The sequence below is a fragment of the Parasteatoda tepidariorum genome, chromosome 1 (assembly GCF_982258835.1).
Source record: "Parasteatoda tepidariorum strain Cologne lab strain chromosome 1, Ptep-v5.0, whole genome shotgun sequence".
In the NCBI taxonomy this organism is placed as follows: Eukaryota; Metazoa; Arthropoda; class Arachnida; order Araneae; family Theridiidae; genus Parasteatoda; species Parasteatoda tepidariorum.
The window spans coordinates 70,385,714-70,401,253 of NC_141755.1; the positions used below are offsets into that span (position 1 = coordinate 70,385,714).

Sequence of the window (15,540 nt, forward strand, 5' to 3'; positions counted from 1 at the left end):
TGTTTATATCTATGTTTTTTTCAATTTTTTGACGTATAAAAAAACTAATCGGAGAATAATTGTAATTTTTTGCAGCCACGTATAATGATCGAAGTTAAAAAACTTATTATTAGCAGTTAATAAACAGTTTTACTCACAGTTAACGGTTTGAATACCATCTTATTTATGGTTATTTGACTGCTTTGCTTGAATATGGTAAAATAACAATTAAATAAATTGATATTTAAAAATATTTTCCCAGAAATTTCTAAAAGTGTACAAGCATATTTTTCTTCCTTTTTTTTGAAAAAAGTTTGACAAAATATACAACAAAAAAAGTTAATTAACGAACCACTTTGAATAAATTTCGATCTAATCATCGGATTGTTCTAGGACTCATTCTTAATGATTCGATTGGGTAACCTCAAATATGCTAATTAATTAGTGCGAAAGATATTTTAAGTCACGAATTCAGAAATTCATATCTATTCTTACACGAATTATTCGTATATATTTTTCTCGTATCATATACTTAGTATATTTAATCGAATTTTAAATTTACGACTTTTTTAAAATTCGATTTCTCAGGAGCTGTTCAACTGATTTTGCTCAAATTTTGTATTTTGCTATGTAAAATTACGAGCTTTAAAATGACGTAAAAAGTTGTATACCTTACAATTTAAAATTTCGTCGACTATTGTTTAATTAAATAATAATGAATAATAAATATTTACTAAAACTTTATTTTTGTATAGAGTTATCATTAGAGAGATGAATTTTTATAATTGTATGAATTGCTTTTAAAAATTCGCTTAAAAAATTCCCGAGATGTAGCGAAATACACAAAAAATTTTTAACTTTGGATCGCTCTCCTGACCAAACTTTGGATCGCTCTCTTGACCGAAATATTTGGACCATATTTCCCAGATTGCTGCTACCCCCTTATATATTGGGAGTCAGAAATTCGAATCCGTTTATTAAAATACATGTTTATTCAGAGAAAGAGTGTGTTTTTTTGTCTGATTACGTAATGTAAAATATCGTCTGCATAATTAACATATTTAATGTCACTCTCTCGAACCATTAAGAATGAGTTCTAGAACGAGACGATCCGATTATTTGATCAAAAGCTAATTAGGGTGGTTCATTTTTTTTGACGCACTGCACATTAGAAACCACATTATGAATAGCTATAAGTTGTATGTTGAATAAGATTATTTTTACAAATAAAACTCCATTTTTTATCTCTTTTAAATAATTAATGCCTTTTCTTAAGGATCTGAAGGATGAAAAATTAATTTTTCATCATTCAGAAATGAACAAAACTGATGGTTATTAAAATTGATAAGTTTTGGTCAAAAGCCATTAGTGTTTAGGTGTTTATCAGTCTCTTATCATTACATTCTTGCCATAATTTGTGAAAGCACCCTTAAAGCAAAGAATTTAGATTACTTAATTGCCAATTAATTTAAAAAAATGTTTGCTTATTCAAATTAATTTTGGATGCTTACTCTATGAAATAGTGGCAATATTTCTATAATAACCACATAATATGTGTTGTCAATTCGATGGATGTTGATTAAACGATTCGATAAACAATAACAAACAACTTTATTTTTAGTTATGATAATGAGAAGATGTTCTCTCGTTGATGGTTACATACATTATCCTTCTCTGGTTCAATGAGCGCATGCGCATTCCTAAAAAGTTATAGATGGCGCTGCTCCAATATGTTCATATGTAAACAATTATTTAATCTTTCAAGTAAAAAAAAATATGTTTACTTATTCTGTAATTTTTTAATGATAACGCAGAGGAACAAACTTTTTGTCACATTTGTACAAATCCTTGATCTTGCTTAATGCGGATGTGTAGATTTCAAATCTGAAAGTAGTTCTAAGGCTACAAATTATTTTTCAAATGGCATTTTTAGTCTATTCTTCTCACTATGTAGAGGTTTAAAAACGTTATAAATAACAGGACAAATGTTGCGAAAAACGTCTAAGGCTGTTAGTATCTATCATTAAAATTGGATAGAAACCCATGCTAAGAAATGTCTCTGTACGCAGCTTAGGGCGTCTCCTAATTATTACCTTTTCAAAAGCACACGAAAAAACAGTTCATAATGTACGCATTACGCTCTAATGGCTTATCACGACATTTTCGTGTGCGGGTTCTTATGCACTTTTAATCCTGATGCTGTGCTCTAAATTTTGAAGAGGTGTGTCGCAACATTCGCACCACTCCCTGTTATTTTATAACGTTTTTAAACTTCTACATTTTGAAAAAAGAATAGACTAAAATGTTATTGAAATACTGTAGTTTCAGTAGAGAAAATGATTTTCCAGATTTGAAATCAGCGACGTGAAAATATGCAAGATCCGTTAAAAAATATCATGCAAAAGAGAAAGAAATGTTCCTTAGTGTAATCATTGCAGCTTGAAGAATGTGATATCTTTGTTTTGTATAAATCGCTTAGTAGGTAATCTCTCTAGACAAAAGAAATTTCGCCTGCTTGAGAGAAATCATGAAAAGCAAATTTTTAAAATCACGGAAATCCACCAGTAGACATGGATTCGGCTATAACCTCAAGGTTTTGTAGATACGTCTCATTCAGTTAAGGCCACTCGCTGAGGATTTAATCGCAAAATTCCACTAAAAGACGGAGATGTTAATTTCGGTGTTTTATACCGCTGTTCCAACATATCCCGTAGATTTTCCATAAAGGGGTATTTTCTATAAGGGGCTCCATAAGTCAAGTGATTTTGCTGATCTATCGAGATAACATTGGAGTGTGAGAGGATCATAAAACCCGTCACATATCCTTCCCGCCTGATGAAGAGGTTGACTCAAATAGAACAACTAATCATCCAGGATGTTATTCGAAACATGCTGCTTCATGTAGGTGGTCATCTCGATCAGCGCAGATAAATTCATTATGAAAAAAAATACCATAAAATAAAAAAAGTAAAAACAAAAATTAAATATGTAATGTTTTTTTCTTCTGATTTCTCTACGAGTAACTAGGTTTTTATTTCAGTGAACACATTTTGTTATGCAGAACCATTTAACAACATCCCAGATAGCAGTGCAAGACTGATTTTAATGTCGGTAACAACGTTTATTACGAAGTCCAACAAGGTTTATAAATGATAAACAAATAAGCCATGCAAGTGTGAAATAATATTAAATTTAATTATGCTGATTTGCGCTTGCATAAACAACCCTTTTTATATTGAGATTGAATCCACCTTTACAAAACAAGACTAGGAAAACCTTCTGAAATCAAGGATGAATCAGCATTCGTAAATTAAATTTTAAAATTGTTCCAAACTGTGGATAAATTCACCTTCTCAAGGTTTATTTTAGATTTTGTGACCATCAATGAAAAAAGGTTTATTTGCGCTTGCAGTTATATACTCTCTTAAGCATTTTAAAAGTGAAGGTTGGCCTAATCATTAAGTTTTCAACGTAAACAAAATGTTACACAGACAAATCTAGACAAATGAAAAGACTAGCTTTACTAGGACAAATGAAAAAATAGCTAAAAACAAGGTTTACAGTTTTTTTTCTCCAATGTCCACCTAAGGAATGACTTACGTCATACAGGCATCTGAAGGGCAGATTTGTTGGACACTCTTTCAGGGGCACCATATTAGGTGGGCCAACGTTACTCCCACAGTAATGACAGATAGTACAGAAAAATTACTTCAATGCCTTGCCCGGGATTCGAAACCAGAACCTTTCTGCTGCAAGGGCAGTTCCCTAATCCCTACACAACCGGTCGGCACAAGGGTTTGCAGTAAAAGCTTAAAAATGGTCGCCTTCTTCATTTGCATGCCTTTATTCATTCAATGCATGCCTTTATTATGATTTTTCTTAGCATGACTTTATTCAGTCTTTAAGGAAACAAGATTGGCATACTAATATTTCTACTAAGTTTTATAAATGGAATAATCATACAACCTTTCAAGTTCAAACAAGAATTAAAATACAGTGTCTGCCGTCATGTTGTCAGCTATTTGGGCATTTTGGAAAATTAATTAAAATTAAGTTTTTTTTATAATAAAATATTTAGAAATATTAAAATATTTAGAATGTTTAAAAAAGTAAGTAACTGACAGGAAGTGTAGAAAAATAATTATTAGCCCAATATAATAACATTTTTGCGGTTTCTATCAGGAAACACGTGACCTTGCTAGAAACATCTTGGTTGTTGTTGTTTTTTTTATCTGACTCTAGGTTCAAAATAAGAAATGACACAAAATTTAGGGATTGTAATTTTTCTTTCCTCTTCTTTTTCAATTATCGTTCTTCTCAAAAGTCTTATTTATAATCTCACACAGATATTGCGCCGTTGATTAATGATCCTAAAAAGTTTTTCCTTGGCAGTTATTTATATGAACTGCACATACGAACCATGAGTTCATGCACGTAATGTTTAATTACAGCATTAAGAACCAATGATTATTGAATTGCAAGAGAGTTTAAATCACTGAGAATCAAGATGGTGGATTTGGAAGTGCCGGACGAAGGATGGGCGTGGGTAATTGCTGGTGCGGCTTGCATAATCAACATGTTGTTATCCGGATTATCCAGGATGATCGGTATTTTGTATGTTTACGTTTTTCAGCAGTATCATGTAACGAGGCAGGAAGCGTCCTTACCTTTCTCTGTAAGGAATTCTATACGAATGTTATCGGGTAAAGAACTGAGTTTTATTTAAAATTTTCTTTAAATTGCATCAAACCTTAAATTTTTTTTAATGTTTCATGATGCATTGTGCTTTGGTTAAAATTTAAAAGTAGTTTTAAGCCAAAAAAATTTTTTAAAATTTGTTTTCACGTTTGAATTATTTTTGAAAGAGTGAGTCTTGCTTTTAAACATCGGGTAAAGAACATGTTGGGTTATCGGGTAAAGAACTGACTTTTGTTTAAAAAAATTTTTTAAATTTTATCAAACCGTAAATTTTTTTAAATGTTTTATGACGCATTGTGTTTTGGTTAAAACTTAAAAATAGACTTTAGTCGAATTTTTTTTTAAAAATTTGTTTTCACTTTTGAATTATTTTTGAATGAGTGTTTCTTGCTTTTAAATATCGGGTAAAGAACATGTAGGGTGAAGTACATGTTGGGTTATCGGGTAAAGAACTGACTTTTGTTTAAAAATTTTTTTAAATTTTATCAAACCTTAAGTTTTTTTAAATTTTTTATGATGCATTGTGTTTCGGTTAAAATTTAAATGTTGTTTTAAGTTTACATTTTTTTTAAAAATTTGTTTTCACGTTTGAATTATTTTTGAATGAGTGAGTCTTGCTTTTAAATATCGGGTAAAGAATATGTCGAGTCGGATAAAGAACATGTTGAGTTATCGGGTAAGGAACTGAGTTTTCTTCAAATTGTATCAAATTTTGAATTTTTTAAAATTTTTTTTTGATGCAATGAAATGTTTAGGTTTAAATTTAAAAGTAGTTTTAAGTCAAAAAAAAATTTTTTTTTTAATTTATTTTCCCGTTTGAATTATTTGTGAATGAGTAAGTTTTGCTTTTAAGCATTTCAATTCTAGTCTTTCAAAACTGTGATAACTTCAGAAATAAGTAGAATGATCTCTTTCATAAAAAGGCGTTTTATAGCTTGAATGGCAATTCAAATATTTAGCATATTTAACCATTATTTTGTCACATGACGAAAAAAAGTAGATACACTTTACAAAACAATAGACAGCTACTTACTTAGGATTTTAGAGTTCGATGCCTTATAGAAAATAATACTATCTTGTCAATTTTTATAATATCAACTATGAATGTTTTTTTATTTTTGTGATAATTGACTGTTGACGCATGTACAGCACGTTATTGGCAATTATTTAACAAAAGCACGTCTTTCCAGTGTAAATGTTTAATGTCTAGTTTTATAAAATTCTGCACTGAACTTATTTACTAAAGTCTTATTAGTTATGGACTGAATTATGCATCTGAGGACCCATGATATGACTTTTGAAGAAGACCATGGTCCATCCATAGTCATTGAAGAAAAAGAGAATAGGATAGATCAAATAAAATTTTTCATTATAATTCATAAAAGTTGTTTATAGTAAAAAGAAAAAGAAAAAAAAAAGAAAAAAAAGAAAGAAAAAAATATAAAATTTTGAAATCAAAACTGTTTTCCGTTTTAGCAGCAGCTTTTAAAAATATTGATTTGGATGAATTTGGAGCTAAAAATACAATAGAACATATTATTAATTTGATTCGATAGGTCCATTGGTTGGCATTGTGGGTCAGAGTTATGGTATTCGATCTGTGACATTTTGCGGAGGAATAGTGGCAGCAGCAGGAGCAGCACTTTGTTGGACAGCGCCAAATATCTTCTGGTTGACAATTTTTTGGGGTGGATTGCATGGTAATATTTTGAGCAATATTTAACAACTTTTATTTAAAAACCCTAAAAGACACTAAAAAGTTCATTCAATGTGCAAGTAGAATATAAAACTTGACCTAAATGCCATTATGACATACCTTTTTTTCTCGCTACGTTCTTCTAATTGCTATGTAATAATTAATAATGCCTTATCTTTTTTCTTACTTTTATTCCTTGCCTTCGGAATAACATTAAAACATATCACGAGGAAAATTAACAATTGGTATAAAAGAGCAGTTTTTGAAAAATATTTTTCCCCATGAATTTGTTTCGACGCGTTTCGGGAATTAAGTATATTATAAACATTCCATGTTATTAAATTACTATATAAAACCTGAGAAGCTATCACTTTAAATGATAATTTCAACAAAAATATTTCTCTTTCTTTTTATAGAACTTTGCCTTAAAATCTTTTTTCTTTTAAATAGTTAGGTTTTTGCATCGAAATGAGTTAATATAGTTAAAATGATATTAGTGTTATTAAAATAATCTTAACCAGTGCAGTTAAGGTTTTGGTGCAATATATTAGTTAAATAATTTAAATAATAGTAATCAACTAATGTAATTAACCTAAATTAAGTAATGTTGCGAATAATAATAAATGTAATTTAAGTTAATCAGTAAGTGATCCCATAAAAATAAAATATTAATATAGAAATTCATAAATTTTTAGATACACATAATCAATTAAAATAATTGCAATTAATAACTTTAAATACAATTAATAAATCAATATAATTAAATTAATTTCTTTTTTCTATTGGGTTAATTAATTTTTACTGCTATGTAATTAAACATTTTTGCCACCAGAAAAAATATTATATATAGGCAATAATATCTACATATTTATGTATAGGTGTTGGATTTGCCTTTGCTAACACACTCTTCCAGGTAATTGTAAATCAATATTTTGAGAAATATAGGGCTACAGCATCAGGAATAGCTTTATCAGGAGCTTGTGTTGGAAGTTTGGGTTTTCCCATATTGATCGAAACTGTGCTGGATTCCTATGGACTTAGTGGAGGTTTTCTCATTCTTGCCGGCGTCATTTTGCATGTTCTGCCACCTGCACTCATACTGAAATCACCGTCTTGGGTGGAAAATCCCGAAAAATACGCTAAACTATGTAAGTGAAGTTGAATTCATTGTTAATTATCTAAAGAATTTTCAAATTTTGAATTTAACCCTAATCTAAATGCATGGCGTAATCTCATATAATGCTAATATGTATTGCAAAATATTACTTTTTAATTTAGTTGCAGTTTAAAAAAAGATAGGTTGTAGTCATCTGTACAGAGAAATATATTTTATTTTATTTTATAACTGTCGTTGAGCAGCCGAACCAATTTTTTGGGTTTACGACTACTAATGTTTAACTATGTAGCCTTGTAATTTTGAAACCAATCCAAAAGTCAAGGGAACTCCTGTATCAGGTATTGGGAGGAATTTGCGTTCGTGAACGTTTTGATGGAACTAACCAGCATTTGTGTTACGTGAAGAGGAGGACCACGAGAACCTCCCACGGTTAGCATGACGAAAAAAGGACTCTAACCTATGATCCACCTACCACTGGGGATATTTCATGTCAGCACTGTGGTCGGTGTAAACCGGATGCGGATTGAGAAATCCGCAACCGGTTTAGATGAGTTGTCACTCTCATAATAGAGCACTGAAAAAGGCGAAGTATTTTTTTTCAATGCGTGGTAAAATGGCAAAGCTGACTCAGAGGAATTCAGTGCCACTCTACGACTAAAAGCTTAACTATTAGTCAGAGTCATATTGAGGAGTTTATAGTCTTTTAGTACTTTAAGTCGAATTTATAAAATGTTGTAAAAGCGCGAGTGAACCACCTGCAATAAGTGTCACATCCTGTAGAATAATTCCTTAGCATATAGTTGGCTAAGCCTACGTCCCATTTCATGCTATTGTAGTAAGTGACAGTGCCTGGCTTCTACTCTGTGCTGTCGTCTACAAACACATTCGCGTGAGCACTATTCAGAATTATGGCATTTCTTTTCTTCAGCTCATATCTATAGACCTATAGTAAGAGTTTTGTTTTGACGAAAATGATGATATTACTAAGAAGTGGCACTGAAAATTGAAAAGAAATTTTCTCTCGTTTAGACGTGCTTTCCCAATATTGTGATTTTTTTAAGGAAAAAAATTTGTCCGCAAGTTTCACAGAGGTAAAGAAAAAATATCAATAGTCCTGCTGTATCCGGAGTTTAGGTACAGCTCCATAATTATATCACCATATTTTCCCCAAGTTTTAATTTTGATTCCAACTAGCACGATTTCTTTGTAGAATTCTATTATTACAGAAATCTATTAAAAATACTTTTACTTCTTTTTAGATTTTATAGGTTGGAATCAAAAATTTGAATTCAAAGTTATTTGACTTGTTCGTCATACGATAAGTCTACATTAGGATTTACATTGTAATAGCTTTTCAAGAAAATTCTTTCTTGCCTAGAATTATAATTAAAATAACTGTTTATAATTAGCTTGTACATATTTTCAGGCGCTATAACGAATTTTCAATTCAATCAGAGCTCAAATAAGCTACTTCAGACATCGAATCTAAGATTATATAAAATGCATGGGAAATAAGTTTGGGATATTTTATTTGACACTGTGGTCTCCAATTTGTTCTATAAATCACCTTTGCAAAGTTAATTTTGCAAAATCAAATCCAGGCTTACATCTTTAGATACTTAAAAAGTTTTTGTTTGAAGTTTAAAATGTTCCTTTTTGGTTTTTCTTAGATATTTCTATGATTATTTGCTTCAGTTATCAATGTAGAAATCCATAATTTAAATTTTGTATAGTTAAAAGCAATTTTAAAAAGTAAAAAAAAAATAATGAGCCCCAAGTATCTTCAAAAACAATATAAGAAATTATAAGAAACGGTTAAAATGCCCCCCAAAATGTTTCTAGTATTAATGACTTGGGGAGGGGATGATATTAGTTTTAAATATCAAAAACTTAAAAACGAGGTAACTTATAAAGTTATAAACGATTTAAGCAAGGAAACTTATGGGATTTCTCTTAATTAAACTTAGTAGCATATAAGCGAGCATTTCCAAATTGTTATATTGTTGAGGTATGTGAATCTGTAAATATTATGCTGTTTTAAAAATTATTTGGTGTATTAGGTGGTCCGGAAAGTAATGTCGTTTCGGTGCATTTGACATTTGTTATCTAGATTTTATTTTAAATCAATAATGCATTCACCTTCGTTAGCAACAACCTTTCAATGCCTGATCGTAAATGAATCGAAAAAATGAATGCGTTTTCAAGTCTAATGAATATTTAATGCGCCGAAACTGCATTACTTTCCAGTCCACCTAATACTTCATTTAAGAATGTGCCCTTTATAGCCTAGTTATTAATTCTTCTTCTTCTCCTTCTTCTCATTGGCACGACAGCCCAGGATAGGCCTTAGCTTTCTCAACAAGCCTATGCCAAGCCATTTTTCCCTTTGCCAAGGTTCTCCAGTTTTTTATCTTTAAAACTTGTAGGTCCTTTTCAAGGCAGTCTAAAAATCTTAGATTTGTTCGTCCTCTTTTTCTTGTACCTTTTGGCCTGGCACAGAAAACTTTTTTATTAATATACTTTATAAAACTTTAGTTATTAATTAGCACTAATCAATTTGGATTTTCTAATTGATTCTTCGTATTGGGAAAGATAGGAGCTTGTTACGTGAAAATCGATCTTTTATATAAAAATAGTTTTTTAGCATTTTATCATATTGCTCTTTTTTATATTGGTATGTTCTTAAAATGATTAATTGGCTTACAGTGGCTAGAAAAAAAGCTGAGCAAGCAAACAAACTGAAAGAATCCGTTGAAACAATTAATACAGATGTTACAGTCATTCTTGAGCAACATGAGCTTGGGAGTGTTTACGACCCCAAAAAATATGCTCGCCAGAGATCACTGAGCAATCCAGTTGAAGAGCTCGTGTACCCCATTAACAGTAAAGACATTTTCTACTCAAAAGGAAACGAGAGATTTTCAAATTTTGAGGAAGAAAAGAAAGTCGTTTGCATTCGCTACTTAATGAAACAGACACACGTAAGCATTTATCTCTTCTTATGTATTTTAAAATGTTCAATTATTACTTTTGTAGCTCTAAATGATGGTTGAAACGTTCTTTTCAAGGATTAATGCAGTTCAGCAAAAATGTCATTATATGTGCAGTGCGCAAAAAAGAAAAAAAAAAGAAAGAAATATGGACTACCCTGAATAACTTTTGATCTAATGATCGGATCTTCTCGTTCTAGGACTCAATCTTAATGGCTCATGGGGGTGACTTTAAATATGCTTATTAATAAGTGCAGACAATAATTCAAGTTTCGAAAACGGACACAAAAACGTACTTTTTATAAATAAACATATCTTTTTTTCGATCCCGATCCCCAAAATATAGGGGGTAGTCGCAATCTGGGAAATATGAACCCAATGGTTTGGTCAGGAGAGCGCTCTAAAGTTTGAACCCCTTAATTTTACTTTTAGCGTATTACACTATATCTCAAAAACAGAAAGAATCGAATTGAAAAATGTTTGCCTACAATTATAAAATTTGTTAAAATTTTGTGAATCCTACAACTCTGTTTTTTGTAAATCCTACAACTCCTTAGCATTGTAATTTTGAGCCCAATTCAGAAGAAAAAACTCCTCGATCAAGTATTAGGAGAAATTTGCCTTCGTGGAGGACTTTTTGATGCAACTAACCCTCATTGGCGTTACACGGAGAGGAGAACCACGAAAACCTTCCACAACTAATCTGGTAGCAAAGGGACTCTGAACTATGATCCGTCTATCATTGAGGATGTGATATCACTGAGGATATATTGTGGTCGGTGCGACCAGGGCGAGCGTTCGAATCAACCAGCTATCGCTGGTATTGAACCCGTGTCACCTCATCATCCTCTATCTCCTGAGCCACCCAATAAATATATTATCATTAAGTCTACAGATTCATTACTCAGGTATTTAGGTATTCATTCAATAAATAAGTGATACGATTTTCATTTTACAGGCTCCGCCTATCTCTGAAGAAGCAGCTGGAAAAAATGGAACGTTGCACACAACGGACAAAGCCGCTGAAAAAGATGGCGAGGTTCCACCGTATTCTGAAAAACAAATTAAAGAAAAAGGAAATGAAAACCCGAGCATCATGGAGAGTATTAGGACCATGGGAAGGGTGTTCAAAAATCCAGTTTACATTCTCATAAATGTGTGCGCGTCAACTTACACAATGATTTTCATTCCAATTCTAACTGTGATTGTGGATTACGCCATAGATAAAGGAATCGATGAGAGTTACGGGAAATATCTCATTAACGGACTCGCTCTTGGAGATTTAGTTGGTAAATATATGCTTATAATATTCTACATGATTTCCCTTGTTCTAAAATGTATTTCCATTTAAAGAATTTGTGGAAGATGGTCAATTTTAAACATAACGCCTTCAAATAGACGGGCAGAAGAATTTCTTTTCCCAATGCCTACCTGGGGAATGACCTTTCATCAATACAGGCATCTGAAGGGCAGATTTGTTGGCCACTCTTTCAGGGGCACCATGTTAGGTGGACTAATGTTGCTCCCACAGTAGAGACAGATAGTACAGAGAATGAAAGAACATTCATACCTTGCCCGGGATTCAAAGTCAGAACTATTCTGATGCAAGACCAGTTCCCTGACAGTCCAGTCGGCAAACAGTAATTGATTTTTATTTTTTTCATTTGTTATCTTTCAGGTAGACTTGGCTTTGGTTGGGTGACAGACAAAGACCTCATGACCATACCCGCTTTCATGTGTGGGATGCTGGTGTTACAAGGAGTCTTCATTGCCCTTTTTCCAATGGCCATGTCAATTTATACCTTCATGACGACTCTGGTGCTCTACGGAATGGCAGCAGGAAGTATGTTGGTGCTGTTCCCGGTACTAGTGCTCAAGTACGTCGACAACAACAGCCAAGCTGTGGCTTTGGCAAACGATGGATTACTCTCTGGAGTGGTTTCATTCTCTATACCTCCAATGATAGGTAAGAAGCAGTAGATTTCAGATATTATGTAAACCTTATCTCTTAATAGTTTCTATACTATAACTGCGGTGAACTTCTGTTAGGGAGTGTTATGCTGTGCGATGCGTAAATGGAGATTGGAGAGCTAAAACAACAACACAACATTTACTTTAAATAACACAAATAATAAGCAGAGAAAATGTATTACAAAATGGCGTAAATTTATTATCTCAAAAATCAAACTTATGACTTGCAGATCTTCAGCGTCAGTGACGTCTTAATGGACTGCGCCAGTGTCTCCCAAAGTGCGGTACGCGTACCCCCAGGGGTACGGGAACAGTTTAGCTGTGGTACGCGTTCTTATGTGAAATATCTTGCAACAAACGAGAATTTCAAAAACCTTTATTTAAAAACAAAGCTAGCCATGAAAATTTACGATTACGTATTTTTTTATTGGCTATTTTTTGCAGAGTTAACAGTTAATAATTAGTGGCGTCAACAACGAGTTGTGATTTTTAACTTTTGTACAATTTTTTTATAGTAAAAATATATTAGTTTTTTTATTAGTGGTACACAGCTTTGCGAAAAAATTAGAAAGGGTACACAAAAGTCATAAGTTTGGGAAACACTGGACTGCGCCATCGGAACCCTCCGATAGGAGCTCGTGTCCCTCTAAATAGTCCACGGCATCTTTATTCAGCCTTTTTCTCCGTGTTGTTGCCAGTCAAGAAAGTAAAGATGGTTTATAAATCACCTCTGAAGTATTCTCAAACTAAACAAAAAGGGTATTCAAGCACTCTTGAGTTATTAACGAACAGATGCACGTTATATTTAGTATAAACAGATCTGTCCTGCATTATTGTAATATTTTCTACCACAATAATTTGTTATGTGTTACCATTTATTTTGTTATCAATTGTCTTGCAAAATGTTAACCTGCAAGGTATTAGTTTCAGTTGAAGCCAAAAGACAAATAAACGTATTATATATGGTGTTGGGAAATGACCACACTTAATCTATATGTACTTTTTGGATTCTTGTGAGAATATAAGACAACAGAGTTTGCATATTTTGGGCACGCATAAGTTAATAGTTAAGTGACAATAAAGCTAAATCGTCATCGAAACATGTCGAATCACTAGCGAGGGAGTTGGAATGAAAAACACAAAAATCAATTTGACTGTATCATGTAACTTGGGTGTGTTTCGAATAAACGCATATCAGTTTCTTTCTTTTTCCTAAGGCAGTCGAATACGTTTTCAAGTCTTTAGTTCCTCCTTCTTCAGTAATGATTCATAAAATTTCGATAATTTTTCTTGATTAAATATTAATTTATGACTCTTAATATGTCTTTAATTTCCACTTTAATTTTGAAAAGGAACTTTAAACTATACGTATTAATGGTAATAATTACAGAATACCATGTTTAGAATTCCAAGTTCATTCTTTGCATGTTCATTAAAAATGATTTTTTTCAGGATACTTCAGGGATTATGTTGGATCTTATGATGGTATGTTCTACTTGCTAGGTGGAATATCAGTGATATCTGGAGGGCTGTGGTTGTTGGAACCTATTGTCGTGAAGTACTATTACGGTGAAAGATTTCAGGAGGAATTGAACAGTAAAAACTTATTTCAAAACATCGAGAAACAAACAAATGAAGAATCCAAACCCAGATGATTTCAAGTAAACTTCTGTTGTACACTTCTAGATGGTTGGCACACTTCTGCATGACAATTGAAATACCTCAGCGAATACATGTGTAATAAGGCACGTAATGTTCTTCCTCATACAACGATCCAAGAGTATTGGTTAAAAAAATAAAACAATATATTACTTGTTTCGAAAATATATTTTAATTTTAAATATATTTTAATTTTAAATATACTTTTATTTGAAATATATTTTCTCTGTACGTTAAAAAAAAATTAATAGTAACTACTACCTCTGTCTTGAGTGTTGAACTTTACGTTACATTTTTTTATTTTACTTATTTATTTATTTATTTTGCTGCGCAAAAATTTTTAAGACGTAGATATTTGAAATTATGAAGATGTGTAGAAAGTGCACACGGAGTACGAGAGAATAAAAAAAAATCACTTCGAAAAATAGTTCGAACTTGTACTACAGAATAACCATGCAGCTGACCATTTGAAATTTGTTTTGTTGAAAGGTCCGTTTTCACGTATGAATTTAACGCGAGTATTTTTCAGTAATTCCTACTCGTTCGAAAATTTTTTGACAGACATGTGTATAATACTCAAAAAAAATCGTCAAAATCAATGGGCTCTTCTCAAAACTTTTTATACAACACACGCTAAAAATGTGCACATTTTATTTGAAAACTTTAAATATTTTCTGTAATTAATTTTTATTAACTTAATTTATTTATTAATAACCTTATTTAATACATTCAGTGCAGGAATAATCGAAAGAAATTTACTTATATGTATACATTGACACAAAAATGCTTGGATAATTATTTTTCAAAATAAAATCATGCAATATAGAAACAGATAGCTTCAGGGGACAGAATCTTCTAACAGAATCTTTTAAATACTAATACAAAAATATTCTTTTTTTAGTAATAAAAATGTTATAACGAAATTGTACAACGCATGCTAAAATATTGTATTTAGTCTTAAATTTTTTTTTATTAGCTTAATTTATTCAAAGCTGATAACCTTATTTAATATATTTAGCACAGGAATTTACGACGAATTTTTAATTGATATGTTCTGAAGATATACATATTTTTTACTCTTCTACGATTATGAGACAGTATAGTGACTATTTAGGAAACCGAAGTAACATAGAAGTAAAAATTATCACAATCAATTATTTAATTTAATTTATTTATGAATTGTGATTCATTATCGAGGAAACATTAGAAAGCTTTTATTTTTGTAAAACACATGCACAGATTGCATTTGTTGTTTCGATTTTGAAATGTCTGGCTGAGACACGGTGGTTCAACAATTTTGTATAAAAGCTTCCTTTATCGGCACTTAATCTTAGTTCGACTCTGAAGATCAATAAAACATCTTGCCTAATCTACTAACAAAATTTATTTGTGCAAAGGGATCATTTTTTTAAATAAAAAAATTCTCAGAT

At 31.5% G+C, this 15,540-nt stretch overlaps 1 protein-coding gene across 1 annotated transcript; it reads left to right on the forward strand.

Moving 5' to 3' along the window:
* Positions 1-4,269: 4,269 nt before the first annotated feature.
* LOC107453257 (putative monocarboxylate transporter 5) lies at positions 4,270-14,275 on the forward strand. The gene is made up of 7 exons (XM_043045934.3): positions 4,270-4,682; positions 6,234-6,377; positions 7,252-7,521; positions 10,197-10,471; positions 11,439-11,769; positions 12,159-12,446; positions 13,904-14,275. Exons 1-7 carry the CDS (start codon positions 4,487-4,489, stop codon positions 14,104-14,106), a joined length of 1,707 nt encoding a protein of 568 aa, XP_042901868.3. The 5' UTR covers positions 4,270-4,486; the 3' UTR covers positions 14,107-14,275.
* The last annotated feature ends 1,265 nt before the right edge of the window (positions 14,276-15,540 follow it).

Bases quoted from the DNA above. Each gene is read 5' to 3' on its own strand.
- LOC107453257 (XM_043045934.3), top strand. From the start codon at position 4,487: ATGGTGGATTTGGAAGTGCCGGACGAAGGATGGGCGTGGGTAATTGCT. The intron at 4,683-6,233 runs GTAAAGAACTGA...TTGATTCGATAG, and splicing joins TTCTATACGAATGTTATCGG to GTCCATTGGTTGGCATTGTG. The intron at 11,770-12,158 runs GTAAATATATGC...GTTATCTTTCAG, and splicing joins CGCTCTTGGAGATTTAGTTG to GTAGACTTGGCTTTGGTTGG.